The sequence below is a fragment of the Leptodactylus fuscus genome, chromosome 7, assembly GCF_031893055.1.
Source record: "Leptodactylus fuscus isolate aLepFus1 chromosome 7, aLepFus1.hap2, whole genome shotgun sequence".
Classification (NCBI taxonomy): domain Eukaryota; kingdom Metazoa; phylum Chordata; class Amphibia; order Anura; family Leptodactylidae; genus Leptodactylus; species Leptodactylus fuscus.
In genome coordinates, this window is record NC_134271.1 from 118584555 (window position 1) to 118606996 (window position 22442).

At 38.6% G+C, this 22442-nt stretch overlaps 1 protein-coding gene across 9 annotated transcripts in view; it reads right to left on the reverse strand.

Moving 5' to 3' along the window:
• MEIS2 (Meis homeobox 2) overlaps window positions 1–22442 on the reverse strand; it is a 124307-nt gene that overhangs the window by 95525 nt on the left and 6340 nt on the right. For all 9 annotated transcript variants that reach the window (XM_075282932.1, XM_075282933.1, XM_075282928.1 and 6 more), the window contains exon 7: window positions 4832–4946. In XM_075282932.1, coding sequence (XP_075139033.1) covers window positions 4832–4946 — 115 coding nt within the window. The remainder of the gene's footprint in view (window positions 1–4831; window positions 4947–22442) is intronic.

A 22442-nucleotide genomic window follows, 5' to 3' on the forward strand; every position in this document is an offset into this window, starting at 1 on the left:
AACTCTTACCCCAAGCTACAATCCTGCAAATATTATGGGCACATAAAAGAAAACATCACATTTTTTTATTGTGAAAACAGCTTTTCCATTGCACTTTTACGACGTTATTCATGCCTATGCAATAATATCTAACTAGCAAACAACAGCTTTATGCCTTCAGAAGCTTACACTTACATATGTCAATCTCCAGGTAGAACTGTAATGATTACCGTACCATACTTAGGCTTTGATATACGGCAATGCAAAAATCCCTTTAAACACTTTGCTATGAATTGCTCAGAACTGCGTTTCATGGAATTGTCTATTAAGGATGGCCAGCAACATGGGATATAAGCCTGAGACGAAGGGGAATATTTAAAGTGACAGCAATATATTATAAAAGTAGGTGTATAAATACATAAACCTTTAAACGATGGGTTTTACGTGTCAGGCACTGGTGAGGATCTGGGAGTCGAGCATCCAAAAGTGTATAGCCAAGCACCAAAAAGATTTAGAGCAATCATCAAAACATCACCAAAGAATGTCATATTGCAAGTTACAATGAAAACTGAAGTCTAATTTATTTTCCGCAGAGCAACACAGATTTTGTTCACAGTGTGAGATGGAACATATACAAAGAGACAGCTGTTTACACTTAAGTAACAGTGGAGGGTCCAGCAGTGAAGGGGTGTCTGCGATTCCAGGACTATGCAGTTGCTGTCCCAGCCTGTCTTGGAATTCAGTCTATGCCAAAATGGGGGGTTTTCCTACTGCTGTGACACAGTTAACCCATTGAATGCCTTTATGGAGTAGCCCTCTTATAGAGTAGCGCCCATGTGGGGGAAAAGGGTTTGTGTTTTTTGGAGAAACGTAATATTGCAGTTGGTTTATCGATGTGCATGGATAGTTAGAATAAGGAAGTAAACGTTGGCTGGAAGTGAGGATCAAGTCTTAGAGGCTGCCATCTGATCTATGAGTAGGATGGGTCTGGTTTATATAAAGATTAGGTGCTCTGGAGTAGTAGTATTATACAATGCAGACCGTGTCAATGGAACTCATTGAAGTAGAAGACCTGGCACCATATTGAGTCAGTAAACCTGTCTTGGTTCCAGGGCTCCACAGCATGGGCCTTGCTACTAGGGTGGAAGGTATAGCAGCTGCTAGGAGGCCCAACAAATGAAGGGGCTCATCTTCAAGGCATATTTTCCAGTTACTGATGACTATGGATCATGATTTATGTGGTCATTATTCCTCTTCTAAGACATCACTGTATAATTCCTATGCCATAATGTTACTTTTTTAGATTATCCCTGTACTATGACATCACTGTGTGCATTATCTCACTATTATGACATCAATGTATGCATAATTGCGCCATCACTGTGCATCATCTCACTATCCGTATGTCTTTGGAGTGTGGGAGGAAACTCACACAAACACGGGGAGAACCTACAAACTCCTCGCAGATGTTGTCCTTGGTTGGATTTGAACCCAGGACTCCAGCGCTGCATTACTAACCACTGAGCTATCTCACTTTTATGACATTACAGTATACATTATTCGACCATGTGCAATATCTCACCATTGTGACATCACTGTGAGAGTTATCACTGTGCATTAGAAAATAAACTAAGGTTCTGAACTTGCTTCTGAAGCTGGTAGTAGTGGACTGGGGCTCTAAGTTTTACTATAGGGCTCCATAGTTATGTATGGTACAATAAATGGGTATCAAAACCAAAGATCATTGTGCCCTTGTTTCCTACCAGAAATGGTAAAATGAAGCAAACAAGTACTAGGTGCTCCTGTTTTGGGATGATGGAGTGCGGTCATAAGATCCAGCACAGCTACATATGAAATAATCTTCTTCCATTGCTATAAATGCTCCAGTAGGTTCATCAGATTCGTTTCGGAGGACGACATACTGCACACTCTGCATTCTGGATGCATATACATGTGTGTTTGTATACTTCTAATAAGATACACAGTCGGTACGAGGGAGTTTGGTCCCAGCCTGACAGTGGCAGCTGAGGTACTAATGATGGATGAAGGTTTGGGGCCTCTCACAGACAATTGACTGTAAGTGGAGCTTGTACATGGTTACAACAAATATTTAACCGAATAATAACACAAATAAAGAACTTGCAGCACTGGTGTGTGAATAATGTGCTGGAATCCGATGTGTGATCTGTGTGTGAACCCTCTGGGCAGTTCAGCAAAACCTGTTCCTGAGGGTAAAGAATTCCACTGCCTCCCTCCCCGATATCCCCACGTCCATCATAAGGAATTCTTGCACAGATCTCTTAAGAGGGAACTTTCCATCATTGATACAGTTTCTAATAGAGTACTGATACCATTTCTAATATAAAGAAATATACTGCTTGTGCGGGATGGAGAGAGAGTCACTATTGGAAGGGGAAAAACTTCAAAAAATCTAAGGCACCCTAGACATGTTCAAATGAAACTTTGGATACCAGTCTTGAAAGGAATGTCTTTGGACCTTATGCTCAGTATTGAACCGTAGTTCAAAAATGATTTAGGTAGTAGATACCCAAATTTGAACGGTAGTATAGTCTATTTCTAAGGGTTTGTTGGAGGGTAGGGGCCACTGAATTGTTTAATCTCAATCTGACTTTGCTTATGGAAAACATCAAGAACATTGAAAGGTGGTGGTCCAAAGCTTCATAGCACAATGGTGGAAGAGGACCAAGCTGATTCATGGCAAGCTTCAGAGGTAGCCACACAGTTATATAGGTCCGTTAATTAATTTTAAGGAGAAAAACAAGCTATTAAAGTTCACCCTGGTCTGTAATAAGAAGACCTACAACAGCAGAATACTTACTATAAAACCAATACAACACATCCACTCCACAGCATAAACTGCAAGTAGAGCAGAATGGAAAGAGGTTCAGCTGGAGGTGACCTCCTTAGTCTCCTCACCAACTGAAACCTCACAGTTTGCTACTAAAATCCCATGCATATGACGTGAAAGACAGAAGGTAGACTATGCTGTCTGTCAGCTGTGCTCTTCTTACAACCTCAGGGCCTGGGATGTGGCACGCAACACACTGATGGGAAGTTCCACACACAACCAGAATGTTCCAACTGAGGATTCCAAGCAGACGAGATGACTTCTAAAGTTCATAGAGTCTTAACATACCACAGAAAAGGCCAAGATGTACAGAAAGGTACAACGCTACATAAAAAGACCTTCTATACTATCCATGAATGTGCCATGGAACGCTCATACATGCCAAACCAAGGTGGACAGAATCCAGGAGACAGGTAGTCAATAAAGTAAAAAATAATTCCCCTGAAGTCAATATGACTATGGTCCACAAAAGTAATATACTTTTTACATGAATTATTCATGGATTTCAATATCTTTGCTTGCTGTCTGTCAGTAGGAACCTTATTTGCTTATAGAAACAGTGCTGGGCAAAAAATTGGTGTGGGAGAAATATTGCAAAATACGAATGATTTCAGAAATAGAAAACGTAATATTTTATATTTGTCAATTTAAGTGAATGAAATAAAAAGGAATCTAAATCCCATCAATATTTGGTGTGACGTCCTCTGGAAGAGGAGTCCTGGAAGTGTTGATACGGCCCCCACAGAGACCTGAACTCAACATTATCCAGTCTGTCTAGGATTACATGAAGAGACAGAAGGATTGGAGCAAGTCTACATCCACAGAAGATCTGAGCTTAGTTCTCTAAGATGGCGGGAACAACCGAGTTCCTTCAAAAACTGTCTACAAGTGTACAGAGAAGAACTGATGGAAGGCAAAGCGGGGGTCACACCAAATATTAAAGGAGGCCCAGATTTCTCTTTTCTTCATTGACTTACTTACCACTAGTTATGGACTCTAGATTTTAAGGACACATTGATCCAGGGTTTTTATACTGACTGCCAGATTTGGAGTCGGCAAGGAATTTCTTCCCCTGAAATGGGGCAATTGGCATGAGCCTGATGGAGTTTTTTTTGCCTTCCCCTGGATCAACGCTGTAGGGTATTGAAGGGTTATAGGTTGGACTTGATGGACTAATGTCTTTATCCAACCTCATCTACTATGTACAGTAACTACTATTTCTGAATGCATTCTATTTTGCTGAGTTTTTCCACACCTGCCTAAAACATTTGCACAGTACTGAAGAGGATAATAATCTGTGACGACCACAGAGGTGCATGGCTTGTTACAGTATAGCCATCAGAACTCTCTCTTGTACTAAAAGTCACGCACCTTTGTGATCATCACAGAATTGGATAGATTTTCACCTTCAGAATATAGACAACTAGAAATTAAGCACTGGAAATTAATATATAATGTAGATTAGAAATTTGCAAAACTTTTCATTATACAATGACTATGGTGAAAATTACTATTTTCTTTTGGTAAACTAATTTTTTACTAAAAAACAAAAAACAAAAACATTCCTGGCTCAGTGAACAAAACAATGGAGATTGCAATAATCTCTGCGGGCCAGCTACCACAAGGGGACCCACATTCACCAATCCTCATACAACAATTGTAGAAGCACAATACACATATGATGTTGCAGTCCGCTAATTCTAGACATCCCATAACATATTGCAATTAAATAGAAATAAGTCAGTGAATTATACACCCTCTTATTCTGCCATCTATAATATCACGCCAGTATAAAGCATAAGCCCAACATTACAAAACGAGTATGAGGATAAAACGAATGTCACATGTAAAAGGAGTCATCTAAAGCATATAAAATAAAGTAAAAAAAAACCATAATAGTGAATAGTACACCGACGGTGAATGGCGATGAATAGTATATGTTGTGTAATATATACACAAACATACCATAAAGGGGGGTCCTACCTTGTTCACTGCTGTTGTCCCCACTCTGCGACGCATGTCCACCACTGGAAGGTCCCGGCGTGCCTGCTGAATGCGTAGATACTGCGTCATCGTGGTCTCTCCATGAGGCAGGATTCTGATAAGGAAGATGTCCATGAAGAGAAGGAAAAAAATTAAAAAATATTGTAATACATGTGCACAGAATTTACAACCACCCCCCACACTGTAGAGTGAGCTAGTAATACACTTCATTCTCAATATCCCACACAAGATAGATATGTATTTCACTTTTTTCATTTGTTCAGGGGATGTTTAGGTAATTCTCCTGATTTGACTATGATTTTGCTGCTGGAGCAGTAAGCTTCACATATTTCGGAGTGATTCCAAATCAATGGACATCCCACTAACAGGACTCCTAGGAGAGACAGTAAGAGTCCTGATTGCTCCTCCCACACACAGTGATTGATAGCTCTCCCTATATCAGTGAGTGCACAGAGGGTTGTCAATCACTGTGTGTGGGAAGTATAATCAGGACTCTCAGTGTCTCTCCTAGGAGTCCTGTTAGGATTTACTCTCTATATAGAGCTCAGCTTCTTTCCATTATATAAACCTATATATCACAGAGCTCAGCTTCTCTCCTTTATCATATAACCCTATATATCACAGAGCTCAGCTTCTCTCCCTCTATAATATAACCCTGTATATCACAGAGCTCAGCTTCTCTCCCTCTATCATATAACCCTGTATATCACAGAGCTCAGCTTCTCTCCCTCTATCATATAACCCTATATATCACAGATCTCAGCTTCTCTCCCTCTATCATATAACCCTATATATCACAGAGCTCAGCTTCTCTCCCTCTATAATATAACCCTGTATATCACATAGCTCAGCTTCTCTCCGTCTATCATATAACCCTGTATATCACAGAGCTCAGCTTCTCTCCCTCTATCATATAACCCTATATATCACAGAGCTCAGCTTCTCTCCCTCTATCATATAACCCTATATATCACAGAGCTCAGCTTCTCTCCCTCTATCATATAACCCTATATATCACAGAGCTCAGCTTCTCTCCCTCTATCATATAACCCTATATATCACAGAGCTCAGCTTCTCTCCCTCTATCATATAACCCTATATATCACAGAGCTCAGCTTCTCTCCCTCTATCATATAACCCTATATATCACAGAGCTCAGCTTCTCTCCCTCTATCATATAACCCTATATATCACAGAGCTCAGCTTCTCTCCTCTATCATATAACCCTATATACCACAGAGCTCAGCATCTCTCCCTCTATCATATAAACCTATATATCACAGAGCTCAGCTTCTCTCCTCTATCATATAACCCTATATATCACAGAGCTCAGCTTCTCTCCTCTATCATATAACCCTATATATCACAGAGCTCAGCTTCTCTCCCTCTATCATATAAACCTATATGTCACAGAGCTCAGCTTCTCTCCCTCTATAATATATAGCTAAATATCACACAGCTCAGCTCTTCTCCTTCTATCATATAACCCTATATATCACAGAGCTCAGCTTCTCTCCCTCTATCATATAAACCTATATATCAGTGCTCAGCTTCTCTCCCTCTGTCCTATATATCTATATATTACAGAGTCCCTCTATAATATAAACCTATTATTTACATAAATCAGAATCTCTCCCTCTGTCATATAAACCTATATATTGCATATCTCCAGTTCATTATTTCGCATCATATTCATACATATAGGTGACTAATAGTAGCAGAATTTTGTATATACAATTTTCGGTGGATTTCGGTTTTAAGTTCACGTTATGCCCTTGTGTCTGGAGGGAGTGTAAGGGTTACATTCTGAAAACTAGATAGATGCACCATGGCACCTTACAATTCTTTGTACAGGCCATTTGTTGGATGGGCTAGCCAGATGGCAAACAGACTCCTCCTTTTCAACATATGACGTCACGAAGATATAGAAAGTAAAACAGATGCTATGTGCTTGGTGACAGAAGGAATTTCACCTAACATTCAGACTATTATATATCACACACAAGAAGCATCATCCCTCTCTATAGAGCCTATAATAGTCAGGACATAGGTGTGAAATAACTGAGATCAGGCTGCAAATGCAGTGCTAAACGCAGATTATATAGAATCCAATCCACTAAACAGACATGGAAGTGTTATTATAGTAAATTGCTGGATCCCACTGTGTTAAGGGCCAATGTCCCCTGCTGATCGTATACACAATCACATGTAAGTCTATTGAAGTAACTGAGATGTGACAGAGCGAGCAGAAGTGTAAGAGAGTGTGACAGGAAAGGAAGAGACAGGAAAGAGGAAAGGAAACACAATTGAATCTACTGATAGTTACATTGTATGGGGGCCACACTGGTTCATATGATGAACGGATAAGAGAAAATGCTACAGCTGGACATAGACAGGAAGATGTCTGCCGTCTGGCCAGCTCGGTGGTAAAGGGACATCTCGTCACAATTCGAAGCCTATAGGACAAGCTTGCTTAGTATATATTACTGTATCGCTATAAAAAATCCGAACATTGAAATTCTTAAATTCAAAATTCTGAAAATCATGAAATTTGGATCTTCTCCCCCCAATAATCTGAAATTAGTAGCAATATCAGGAAATATTACATCACTGAGTAGTTGAAGCTTGGAACAAACTTCCAGCATGGTTGGGAGATTTACAATTACCGTGTATATTCACACGAACATCAAAATCGTTTTTTGGGTTTTTTAGCGACTTAATATTTATTCATAGAAATGGGGGGGCTATTCATTTGACCAATATTTTTATGGTTCTTTGTAGTGGACCATCAAACTATAGGTCTATTTTTTACCGTTTTCACGGATCCTCCCGTACACTGATGATAACGGGCGCTCCTCGGTGCAAAACAGCCATGTAAAATAGACATTTTTCACCCACAATGGTGTGAATACAGGCTAAGTGATGTATCCTATCCTAAGATAAAATAGTTAATAATATAAGGGAAGTCTGTGGTCTTTTCTGTCGTCAATCGTCTACATTTTTATGTATTTTAGAAAGATTACAGAATATATTGATACATAATGATGACATGCACGTTACTTTTTATGCCAAAAACAAAATGGCCAATGCCCAACTTAAAGGGCAACTAAATGTACAGTATAGAGATTCTAAGATAAGTATTATAAGGCTTTGTCACATTACTTTCATGCTCTATGTGAAACAGATGCATCAGACACATGACATACAGTGGAATCCATAATCTATAGAAAAACTATATCACATTGTATGAATTTGTATTTTTGTATGGAATTCTGGAAACTACTTTCAGCTCCTACCAGTCCTGAAATGTCTCAAAATCAAAGTTATACCATATATTTTTATGTATATAGTAACTATAAAACCCTTCCCTTGGCACACTCTATAGATGTGTCTACCATAACAAGCTGGCTAGCAAGGTGGAAGCATTCCTAAAACACGTGGAACAGCTGCCTTACTTGTCACCTGCTAATAACCCCCTCTAATTAATACCCTGTAACACCCAGCGTCCCACCTCCCACCCAGTGTGAATGCAATCCTACACTCTCCTAATAATACCGCCAAACAGGCCACAAAGCTCCATGACAAGAATGGCATCTGCTCTTGGAAAATGAAGGTAAATTATTACACTAGTGACAACACTGGATTTATATTGGATCATACTCCCATAGACACGTATACGGTGGAAAGTAATCGCACCAAATATAAAAGCACTGCCAACTAAACATACAACATATAACGCAAGGTTAGGCGTCATTTTTTACAACCTGACAGAAGAAAATATCTCAGGACCTGCATTTTAATGGGAAATGTTCTTTAGGGTTCTATGTAATTTTGTATTTCAAGCAAGTTTTAGGTTACAGATTTATCTGAGACCTTAGTTTATATACTGCTGGAGTGGAATGTAGTGCAGCGAGTGATTCTACTGTAGATTGTTGTGTAGAACCTATTCAACACTATGTCATTCAGTAGCAAAACATAACAAACTAAGCAACGTAAAACCAACAAAAAGGTGTAAAAGATTTGCCAGATAAACATTCCCAATGCAAGAGAAAGATCTGTGCAAGGAGAGGCGAGGCGTTGTCTCAAGATTCTCTTTTTGCACTTTCACTTTTGGTCAATATGAAATATCTGAATTGGATCTGACGAACAATCAGTAGTTACAATGGCAGTTAGTACCTTTAGGGTAAGTTCACATGGGATTTATTGCTCTGGAACCTGAGGCTAAAGCCCCACAGGACGCGGTTCTTCCCACAGCGAAAATTCACTGAGTTTTCCTCTGTGGACTTTCTGTTACCATTATATCTACAGGGAAGCCATTTGAACCCATTGAAGTCAATGGGAGGCTTTTTTTCCAGCGCTGAATCTGACGCAGATTCCACACCAAATTCAGCGTCATTTTCCTCTGTGTGAATGCACCCTAAGGAGTCTCCGATTCAAAGTGCTGTGGGAAGAACCGCGTCAGGCCGCCTCAGGTTCCAGTCTAAAATATGGGTAGCCGCAACTAAATACCAGTGTGCTGCATCGGCATCCAGTCGTGCACTCCGCTTCGGATTAGGCCCAATAAATGGGCCTAGTCCGGAGGAGGGAGTGTCTTGAGGCCGAATCTAGAGGCAAAATGGCCTGAAGAATGAGTATCTTGCTTCTTTTTCCGGGAGCCGGAACAAACCGGCTCCCGGAAAAAAATACCTGAGCAGCTCCCATTGATTTCAATGGGAGCCGTCTTTTTGGTCAGGATTTTGAGGCGGATATGGACTCAAAATCCTGACCAAAAATCTCTGCGTGAACTTACCCTCAGTGTAAAAACTGACTTGCATTGCAAATCCTAAATCTGCGGCATGTCAAATACAGTTGCAGATTTTGAGCCCAAGGATTTTACCCTTTGCAATTAAAATATTTTGCTGCAAATTTTTCCAATGCAATTTACATCCCATGTGAATATACCCTTACAACAGCAACGTAATGAATTTCAATATATTGACATTATGTATCACATTGATCACAGCATCTATCAGGTGCTTCAATACTACACTTGGTTGATAGCGATAACTACAATCCTAAGGGCCTGTGCACACGATGTAACGCGGCGTTGATTCTGACACGTAAACTCGTGTCAGAATCAAGAACTGCAAAACAGAATCCCTTTGAGTTCAATGGGTTCTGTCTTACTCGTGCTACACATTGAAACCAATGGGAGGCTTTTTAACCCATTGATTTCAATGTGTAGCGTGAGTAAGACGGAACCCATTGAGCTCAATGGGATTCTGTTTTGCAGTTCTTGATTTGGACACGAGTATACGTGTCAGAATCAACGCCGCGTTACATCGTGTGCACGGGCATTAACACTGGCCTCAATGAAATGGGCACCGACCAGCGTTATATAATAGTATGACGGCTATAAAATAAACATTGGGATACAAAAGTAGTAAAATCTGCAAGAATCAGAAGTAGAATCAAAATAGCAGGAAATAGAGAGTGACCCATCAATACACAGGAAGAACAAAGAAGGCCAGGTCTTCTATATACAAAACAATGGGGGTGGGGTGGTCATAATGTAAACCCATAAAATAGGAGCCACAATGGACAGATAAAGGACATCCTTCTTATATACAGTGGAAGGTCATGCATGTCAAACTCACATATAAGATAAATTCATAGATAGATAGATAGATAGATAGATAGATAGATAGATAGATAGATAGATAGATATTTCCCTTGTATACAAATATATATATATAAATATGCAATGCTTGCAGGAGGTAGTAAGCAGCTTACAGATATGTAAACGTGTAGGCAGGCGGCACATGGTTTAATAATTTAAGATACAAATGTGTATTTCCTTCTCCAATCTAATTGTATTAAACAGAAGAGTTTCCAGGTGAAAAGCTGAGAATATTGAGCAGCCCAATACAAAGCGGATGAAAAAGACATCCAAGAAGCAAGGTCCCCTGGGAAGGCATTTTCTATTTGCCGGGCCGCAGCCCCGCAGCTGATAATGCAAGTTGTAATTAATATAAAAGCAGGAGACAATATGGGAAGAGCTTGTACTTGCACTGCCACAAGAGATCTCTCTGCCTAGAATGTGTTTCTCATTTACACACCAGCCTGCCCCGCAAAACACTACTTTATCAGAACACTCTCCCTGGGAAGGTTAAAAATTGATTTAGTAACATCATTGGATATTGCTAAACCTACAGCGGTGCATGATAGCTGCACAATGAGGGTTTGTTTTTTTTTCGTTTTTTTTATTAAACTCGAAAAGGGAATCGGTAACAGTAAGACAAGATAAAAAAATATAAAATATACTACTAAGCTAAATAAACAGTATAATAAAAACATAGAATTTACTAGAATATCAACATATAACATACTATAAATATATAATATACAGTAACATAAACATAATATACTAAAATCTAAATTATGGTTATATAAAATAAATATACACTATAATATGAACATATATTTATATAAAATATAATAATAATATATAATATACTATAAATATATCAAGGAACTAGATAACAAATCGGTACAAAAAGAGTGTACTGTTAGGCCATATTCACACGTCCGCGTTTTGACCCTGCTTATTTGCGGGTCATGTGCTGTCCATGGTTGATCTGTTTTTCACATGTGTGAAAAACAAATAAACTATTTTTCCCCTTTTCATTTGCTATACTTTTTATGTCTCTGGGTTCCTGGAAAATGGATGACACATGGATGCCATCCGTTTTCTTCATGGACCCATAGTCCTGCAATGATGTGATACCTCCGCACCAGTGAAAAAAAACAAATATGCTTTCATTTTCTTTTTTTTTTTAAAGGCCCATGAAAAAAGATACATGCCTAAATAAATACATATAGCCTTGAATGGGTCAGCGTAAGGCCGGGGCCCCACGGGACGTAAACGCTGCGATTTGCGCTGCGGGAAAAATCGCGGCGTTGTACAGTGCAGGCAAAGAGGATGGGATTCATGCGAATCCCATCCCCACTTTGCGGAAAAGATCGCAGCATGCCAATTATATCTACGGAAATGCCGGCGACTTTCCCGTAGATATAATGTTAAGAGAAAGTCTGCAGAGGAAAACTCTGTGAACTTTCTCTTAAAAGCACTGCGGAAAGAACCGCAATGTCTGTGGGGCCTGAGCCTAAGGGTCCATAAGCATGGAGGAAAGTAGTGTGGAATTTCAGCGCTGAAAAAAAAGCCTCCCATTGACTTCAATGGGTTATAGAAACGTTGTAGAAACACAGCTTTTTTGTTGCAGATTTTGCTGCGGTTTTTGAGCCAAAGCCAGGAGTGGAAGGACCAGAAGGAAGAAGTATAAGAAATTCCTAGATATTTCTCATTTCTTTTGTAGCCATTCTTAACTTTGGCTCAAAAAAACGCAGCAAAATCTGCAACAAAAAAAGCTGCATATCCGCAACATGGGACAGAATAGTGCAGACATGGGCGCTTCCTACTCTAAACGTCTGTCATGTATCATGTGATACTTTCCTGTTACACTATGTTACATAGCGTATGACTTGCATGTGTTGTGAATGATATCAGGAGCTTATGTACACTTTGGGTTCGTATATGAACTATTACTTCATTATACGTCCATACACATGACCATATTATGGATCCATGTTGCACTAGTATAGGCCCATAGTGTGTTCTGAGATTATATGGAATTAATAAGAAACCAAAAATGAGACATGTTTGATCCCATGGCATATTAGAGATAGATCCTCATGGAGGGGCCCTATAGTGACAGCACCTACAGTTCTGTAAATAGGAACTCCACGTGTTGCATACGTCTTTGCCTTGTGCAAGAGGCCTTATATAATAATTGTGCCGGACCTTTGACCCTCAGTTTCATAACAATAAGTCAGAGATGTTTTAATCAATGAAGTTTTCTTACTTCTTCCTGTAGTGTAGTATATAATATTAAGTTAGTTTTGTGTACGTACAACTAGTCTATAGACATACAAATCATGAACAGCAATGCCTGATACAGACAATGGCGGCTTGTTTTTCATGACATGCCAGTGCTATACATTGTATGTGAACAAATCATCCAATGTTCCTATCCCTCATATGTACCGGCTAATTGATATCAGATGCACCAGCACAAGAACCATCTCCCGCACCGCACAGTCCTCATCTACTGCACTCAATATGATTCCAGTTACATATGGCTATATGTGTATCTATCCATCTCATATCTATCTATTGCATAGCCATCTATCTGTCGGCTACACAGCGACTTTTGGCACACAACATAAAAACTGACAAGCTGAAGATTGAAAACCCACACCGCTAATCTATTTGTGCTGCTGTTTTTTGCAGCATCACCCATTTTGCTGCTACTGTACATCATAGGGAATTAGGTGCCAGCAAGTCTGCCATGGCTATTCTGCTGCGGGTATGTCCAGCCTAAAGTGATATGAGCAAAAATTGGATATTTACATCATTACAACTAGGCTTTATCCACATTAGAGTGAATTGAAATATAACTGAAATGTTCTATGTTTGTCCATTTTGACGGTCATACAGCTCCCATTAAAGTCAGTGGGTCTGTTTATAATGGCCGCCTACTTGGATTTGCATCTGAGTGACAGCTGTTAGAAATGGATCAGCGGTCTGTGTAAAACCAAAAAAACCAAAAAAAACCACCACCAAATAAATTCATCTGTATTTTTTTTTTAACCGACTGTTATGAACTGTTGCAAAGTGGATCACATTCGACTGTCAAAAATGGACAAGCAAACATGAAATGGTGTAATGCAAATGCGCAAGCTGTTAAAAGTGAATGGATTCGTCCATTTTTCATGGCCAAAATATGGACAGGGTTGTGAGAATATAGCCTTAGGTTAGATGCACACGAAAGTGGTGCAAAACGGCTGTGAAAACCATCCACTTTTCATGGCTGTCTTGCAGCCGGGAAAGAGAACACCTGTTTTCACGGATCCTCCATACATTAGTGTATGGAGGAATCCATGAAAATGGACGAAAATAGGACTTGACCGATATTATGACGATCCCTGATAACTGTCATGAGAATAGCCCCCCATTCACTGACATTGCAGTAATTCCGCCATGTGACGTCCGTAAAAAAAAACAGTTTTCATTGTCACGTGAATGTAGCCTTACACTACATATTGGAAAGGACATAACCGTGTTAGCACCCTGTAAATGTGTTCCCCTTTCAGGTCTATAGGGTCCTTCTGAATTTCAAATGGGATGGTCAGTCATCAGTATGATCATTATGATTGCTGCCGCATATACCCTATATTTCGGAAATTGAGTTATAAGGCAATAGGTCACCTTCGTAATTTATCACCATTGCGCAAGATCTTTCCAGCACCTTCAGCCATCTTAATAAAGTTCTCTGGACACAAAGATGAAAGACCTCCCATGTCACAACCCTGAATAACATAACTAGCATGTGTACACTTTACAGCAGCAGCCAGCCCGGAGCAAACACCCAGGAATTCCTGGCAAGTCCAATTCTGTGCTCGTGCAAGCAACCTACTACAAACTGACTTTATACAGGCCGCTGCTCAAGTGCGGAGCCTATGAAGACAACCTCATGCGCTCCTGGAATTATTTACATTCCTCCCCTAAACAAATCTCCAACAGGTCCTGGATTGTGCTAATGAATTAATGTCCAAAACCACAGCCCCTGGAAGCATGGCAAATGTGAATGTGTGCTCACGTAGAGGCAGCGCCACTCAGCCACTTTGCTAGCTTTCAGCCATCTTTAACCAGCTCTTTGAAAACTACAACCCCCAGCATGCTAGGCGTTTTACAGGTCTGGTGGCCTTTCAGCCTTGCGGCAAAGTCTTCATGCATTAGGGTATGTTCGCATAGGGTAGATACTGTGTGGCCGATTTATCAAATAGGATTTTTTTGTGCTGACTCATTTTTTGCGACAAATTCATCAACACTGCTCGTGCTGATTCCTAAATTTGTCACAATTCCCTAGCACACAACCATCCCAAAAAAAATTGGCGTAGTGTAAAAAGTTGCAAAAAATGCGACGCAAGTGGAATAATAACTCAGTCATTGTATAGTGGAGTCATTTTTGTTACTCAAAAATTTAAATCAAATGAAATCAAACAAGCTTTATTGGCACGTCCGAATAGATATTTGGCATTGCCAAAGCTAGTAAAGGGGGGAGGGGGGAGTTGGATTAGGGTGGGTGAGAGGTGGGTATGGGGGGGTGGGGTGGGTGGTTTGGGGTATAACAGTCCGTGGAGTCTCGTCTTCCTCTTAGTTGGTGACCGCTATATGGGGAGGTGGGGTGGGGCGGATGGTTTGGGGTATAACATAAAAATTCCATACGTGTGTTTGGGGATGCTTTTGCTTCGTGTATATGGATTTTTGTGCCCGTGCAAATGAATGGAACACTGAAACAAATTTCTGCAGTAAATCTGCCACGTGTGAACAGACTCTTAACCTATACATGTTCAGTTGCAGTTTCCAGATATGGTAAAAGCATGGCTATGCCACTATTGCCGCCCTTGAATCAGGCTGAAATGTCTCAGTATCTCGAGCTATGCAAGTTGTAAGTGACTACTATGCTTAGTTATGTATAGGTGTCGAAATCGATACCTATACCAAATATCTACGTCATATATGTATTATTTTGTAGCCTGGGACCTTTGAACTTGAGACATTCCTGCAGATGAGGCATCAGGGAGGGGAGTCACGAAAGGAACATTGCTGGGGAGGTACAATAAGATAAGAGATGTCTGCAAAGAAGAAACAGGAGAGGGAGGGAGGACTCGCTTTCAAAGGCCAAACTGGATTTTAGAAGAAAAATAGAAAGTGACTGTTTATTAAGTCATTTCTAGGGGAAAATACTGGAATATTAGAATATGCCGAACTAAAGGAGATAGCAAGGAAGTCATTAAAACTCCTACTAAAGATATGTGTAACAAGAAAGCTGTCTTTGCTGCCTATAGCAACCAATCACAGCGCAGCTTTTATTTTTCAAAAGTAGAATGTGGAATGAAAGCTGTGCTGTGATTGGTTGCTGTAGGCAAGAAATACAACTATAGATATTTGATATCCTGGGATTTCACAGACATTGGCCCTCAGGTCTGAGAAGTAGTTCAGGATTGTAATGTAGTAACCAATCAGATTGTAGCTTTCATTTTTCCAGAGATGTTTTGAAGCTGCAAACTGGTTGCTAAGGGCAAACAATTACTGCCCATAGCAACCTATCAGATCATTTCTTTCATTTTCAAGCCTGATGTGGAAAAATAAAAGCTGGAATGTGATTGGTTGCTGTGGACAACACTGACACATGTCTCCCACACTAGTTATGTCTTCTGTGGATCCTACTTCCATCTACTTTAAGGATATGTTCACACATGGCAGATTCATGCTGTGACTGTTTCCTGTCCAGTTTTAGGTCCTTTGTGAATGCACCCTAAGGCAGGAATCACCTTGGCTATATCTCCCCTGTTTAGACCGGCCTAAATATAGCACACAGACCCAACATTGTCTGCCATGTCCATCTATGGACCCATTAGTGCAGATTTATTAAGCCCCTATGACCCTTAGCCCTCGGTGACATAATTGTTGCTTGCACTTGCCACTTTCCATAAAGGGAGCGTGTTGAGGACTGGCAGATTTATCATCATTCATGTCTTGCTATATCCCCCATTGACCAATGGCTTTACTGATGGTCCTTTGTGACATTTTGCACTGTTTTTGTATGTTTTTGGGTGTCAGAGTAGTATAAAATCTATTTTTTCTATGAATCAATAGGAATAATAATTTCCATCTGTTTGCTTCCTTATTTAGGCCATTTTGTCCTCCATGATGTGGTATGGACTGAGAATAGCCAAGATTTTACACATATGCATGTCCTTCAATAAAATTGGCTAGTCTCATACACTGTGGCAGTCCAAAATATTTCTTATATTATTATTACTGAGTATTAGTGCTAGTGCTCAGGATCGTGCACACTATAGCCATTGCACAAAAGTCCCATGATACTCTGCCTGCCAGAGGCTTAGCGTTATGGCCAGTTTAGTTGGGTTGATGTACAACTTTGCCTAGAACTATTTTATATTAAACAAGACCTAAGAATAGAAATGTATAAAACTTAACATTCTTTTACAACAAGGGGTCATATATGAAAATTACATTTTGGATTACACTTTTGATTTCACAGACTGAGGCCTCCTTCACGCAATTGTAGAGGTTTTTAGGGTCCGCAAACACTTATCCACAAAAAACATGTCCGTCTGTCATCTGCAAAAGACTTGATATGATATGTATGATCCCCTACACTTGCAAAAAATAGGATACGCTTCATAATATATAGGGCATGGACACACGGCCGCAAAAATGCGGTACTGTGCCTGGGCCTATAGAAATGCACTTGTCTGTACTTTGATCCGCAACTGTGGATCCATAATTGGTCATGTGAAGGAGGCCTAAATAAAGAATGAAACAGAGAGATAGATAGATAGATAGATAGATAGATAGATAGATAGATAGATAGAGATAGATAGATATTACAAAGAGACGTTAGATAGATAGATAGATAGATAGATAGATAGATAGATAGGAGATAGATAGATAGATAGATAGATAGATAGATAGATAGATAGATAGATAGAGCTACAATGCTCTTTATATATATTTCAAGATTCAAGACTTGGTCTGAAGGCCTAGATACCAGGTCTAGCCCTGTTGGTATGAAGACCTATATACCGGATCTATTCTGTTGATTTAAGTACATATACATAGCTGGACTATATAGGTCTTAATATTGGAAATCCCTATTCAAACTTCACCAAAAAGTCACAAAAATGATACATAAACTGCCGCACAATGTAAGCAAATTATAAATATCCCAATACAATAAATCCAAGCACATGAATTATCCAAACCCACAATCACAATAAACTTTTGCCAAGGTTGTCAATGAAAAGTGCAAGGAAACTCTGCTAATGCATTACACAATACGGCTGAATGTATGATGCAGACAATATCAATAGGGAAACTTTCCGACATGAATTAAAATTGGGATACATAAAGTGATGCTACAACGTATAAGTGTTCGGTACAGTAACATGCTGAAATGAAGCCTTTCTACTTGGATTACTCTTGCAAGTAATCCCGGCCCTAATATATCACTGTTATGAGAGGTTAATATATTTTATATCTACTGTAATGAAGTATTACCTTAATAGGGTTTAATAAATGGCCTCTTGTTATAAATTTATTATGATAGGTATTACTTGAAAAGCAAGCACAATGTAACGCTCAATATAAAGATTACACCATATACCTCAGAAAAGGTCACTGCAAAGTAATAATTATCAATGAGCCTTAGAATATATATACAGACAGGGGCTTGTGCCATGTAAGGCCTCAGTCAATGGCAGCGGGGTTCACGTGTGGTGGGAGGTATGTCTGTGTTATGTCTCATACAATTTTTATGTCGATACGATCATTTCGCCAACGACAGGCCACCATCATGCATCCTACGCATAAGTAAACATGACGTATTTTTCACTTACGGTCATTTTTTAAAAAAAATTTCTACGACACAAATCTTTACACTTATTCCAGTAAAAAAAAAAATGATGCCGATTTTTTAATACACACCCCCGTATATTTTTACAGGTGCCATTATAACACCAAATACTTTCCAGAATCTCAACAACATGAATTACAGTCTATTGATGCGAAAGGGGAAAAAAAAAAGTTCTATTTAGATTATTAAAGAGGTTCCAAAAGTTTATACTTGAGAAAAAAAGCAAATTAGAAAGCACGCGGTGTAATATTAGATTAATGTGGCTTAATAATGTGTTCTTGTTCTTTTTAAACTATTATGTAAACTTTGAGGATTTTTGGACTGTAAACTATGAGGATTTTTATGGCCACCATTCTGCACCTGAATAAACTTGTCTGACAGTACCAAACACACAGAGACAATGGCCATACAGGGAGGAGGTAAAGGGGGGGCATTCAGCCCATAGTGACTACAGGCTGAGCCTACTGGGAGGCAGGGTAAGGCCCTCAAGTGTCCGGAGCTGGGCACTGGCACCACACCATGTACATAGGGGGACAGAAAAACACAGTCCTTACAAATCAACTTGGCTTTTGGTTCCTTGGCCTACATCAGAATGTGATCTATGGCTTATTACTCATATGATTTTTACAAATTATGACAATTATTATATTTATTGCAGGTTTATGCAAATACACGGATCAGATGGAGAATTTAGGAATGTAGGAAGCTTTTAAAGTATCCTCATAGTTGAGCTTAGGGCGATAGTGATGAGGGGAAAACCACAAAAATCTCCAATGTTTATTATGCTTTTTTTCTTGTTTGTTGGCGGCATTTATTATTGTCCTACATCCACAATGTATATATTTTTACATGCAAAAAAATTAGGCGAAATGCCATAATCTATCCTACATTTTTTTAAAAAACATACAATTAACATCCTTTTACTGAGAACTAAAGTTTTTCTTTTCTAAAAATCATACAAGAGAATAAATACCCTGCTTAAGCCGGACAAATATCAACTATGCATTTGGACGTTATGCATCAATACTTAGATCAGGCATTTATATCATTACATATATCTTCTACCACTGTCTACAACAAGATATTGGGTTGACAAATTACAACTATATTCTATTTATACACAAAAATATTCAACTGCAGTAAAATAAGTCCTTGGTGTAGGCCAGACATACAGAAATGGAAGTTGCCAAATTCCCTTATACTGTTCACTAAAGTTAAAAGAACTTTAGGAATAATAATAAAAATAGAAAAAAAAAATTGAAGTCACTTTTTACGGTTATACTTGCTGTTTTTGGGGTGACCTCAAGTGATTCGGAAGCAAATGTGAGTGCTAGAAAAGGTAGTGTTGCTCCAATAAGGTGAATGGAGGCGAAATGGACATAAAGTAAAAAAAAAAAATATAAAATGGGAACAATTAAATTTTTCTTTCAAAAAGTTTTTTTTACATAGGGAACACAACTCTTATATGATGGTGGGTTGTATGAGTACACCTGTAGCTGTCAGAAATCAAGGGCATTTAATATATTAATATGGTTATTTCATTTAGTAATTGTTTAACTTTCTTATTCGCAGATAAACTTAGTTACAAAAATTTCTCCCAAAAATTGGGAAAGGATGAAAAGCCAATTTACTCACAAGAGTAAATACGCCATGACCCCTTTCGTAATTTAGTATCATCTTAATATTATTATATTCTACATGGCCAGACTAAATCGCCTGAGCCCCCTGCGGACTCGGGGCTACTGTACAAGCCACAGGCCTTGTTTTTTTTTTACTTGATGTTACTATCACTTAATAATTTTGGAGAATTGAAGGTCCCCTGTTATCTATATAAATGATCAGGTCTTGCTGACCTCAGTTTACCTCCAAGAAGGAACACATAGCATCATCAGAATGACAAGTGAGAGGCCAGAATTTCCACATGATAATAAAACATAAAAGATGCAACAAAAAGCATAAAAAAATATTTAGGGAAATGCAAAAAATAAAAAAAAAATCCACAGAAATTTTTTGCAATGACGAATTCAAGCCAAGACGCATTTAAATTTTTTTTCTAAATATTAATCAATAATTGCATGGCTCACCAGAGCAAATTCACCTTTTCTGACCGCCGCACCCAGGGCAAACCTGACACAGCAGAAAACTGACATAAACTATATAAACACCTATCAGCTATGTAAAAAGAAGAATGATGAATGCCACATAAGACGTATCATGTAATAGAATAGATTCCTGCAACCTGTAGCTGTCTGCTGTGGGACTGCAAGTCTCAGCATTCTGTACCAGGGTAAGACTGGCATAACACAGTAGGACTTGTAGTGAACTCGGGTTAGGCTTTGACTGTGTCATTCTTGTGAAACAAGGCATTTGCATGAGAGTATATGAAGCAGAACAGTGCAAGGTATGCGGATTAGATAAATACTGTGCATTTCAAGTCATTGTGACTCGAACCATAAAGAAGAAAGTGCCTGATGTGTAGCATTCAAAGAGCTTGAGGATAAAAGAAAATATAAAAAAAAAGAAAAAATAACCTCAACGGAGCATTGAACTGAAGCAATATAATAAAAAAAATACATCAAATATTTTAAAAATAATGGAAAAATAATTCTACGTAACACGGAGAAGCTTCACGCTTGGAAGACATCGGTTATTTCAGCAATCAATTTTGCATGTTAATCCCTTTCTTAAATATTTGATACTTGGGGAAGAGGTGTAAGTTACCACTTTCTTTAAAATACATTGTTTTAAAGGCAATTAATACGGTAACAGATTCAGCGAAGACCCAGACAATGACTGAATGGCTAAATAAGGCCTGAAGAGACCAAAAGTGGGTCTATGACTGGCATCAGTGGAGAGCTTCACCAAATAATTGTGAATATGTGTGAACAAGTGACTAAAATTGTTATTTGGGTCTAATAATAACTACTTATGTGTTACCATGACTGACAACAATTATACTTTATAACATGACTACAACTGGGACATGTTAGGCCGTATATTAATATGCTAGTAGAGGAACATGCAGCTAGCTCTGTATTTGTAGACGTCCGTAGTCCCCTGACCAATGCTTACATGCCATTTACCTCTATAGGTTTATATAGGTTTTTCAAAAAGCCTTTAGGTTTTATTATGGGTTGCCTGTTTCCAGCACACCGCCTATATATCAGATACTATGTGGTGTAAAGATTTTACCCAACTCAGTAGGGTCTGTTACTGGACACATCATTAAGGAGAAGCTTCACTAATCACATAAATGTATTAGGGGGAGCCGCAGTATGGTGATTAATGAAGACATAGGCACTGGGAAAGGCAGCGTTCACACTAATCATACTGATGGAGCCACTGATCATTTATAACCGTAAAATGGACAGTTCCTATACGTAACCATCACGACATTAAGAAGAATCAGAAAGATTATTTTAAGACATTATTTTAAAAAAATAAATGCGACTTGAATGTACAATATTGAAAAAAAAAAAAATCTAAAATTGTGCGCCTAAGATTTACTAGAACAAGATGGGTCATTTCGGGTTGCGTGATCTTAGACGATAATATTATAAAAAAGTATACATGACAAAAAAAAATTCTAGATTTTTTTTTGACAAATTCTCGTCTGAAATTTTTGAAAAAAAAAATAAAAAAAAAATAGTTTTGTTTCCCCCAAACATATAAATTGACTAAAAATGATCTCCGTACAAAAATATTCATGTAACCAAGTGACTACAGACTTGTCGAATATGTCGTCAGATAAGCCGGAAGGGAATTTCATCATTTTCTGGATAATTAGTAAAATTATTATAAAATCAGATTTACAAAAAAAAATATATTTATTATTATTTTCAAGGATTTTCCCTAGGATTTATGTTGAGTGTTCATTTTTGTAGGGACTGAAACTACTTTTTATGCATTTGGGGACCATTCACTATCACGTAAACCAGAACATAGAATTAAAAAAAAAAGTTGGGGCAAAAAGTTATTATTTCTATATTATAAAAGGTTTGTCAAGCATCCAAAGGTTTGTTTTACTGAGTGTCTAGTCCACCCAT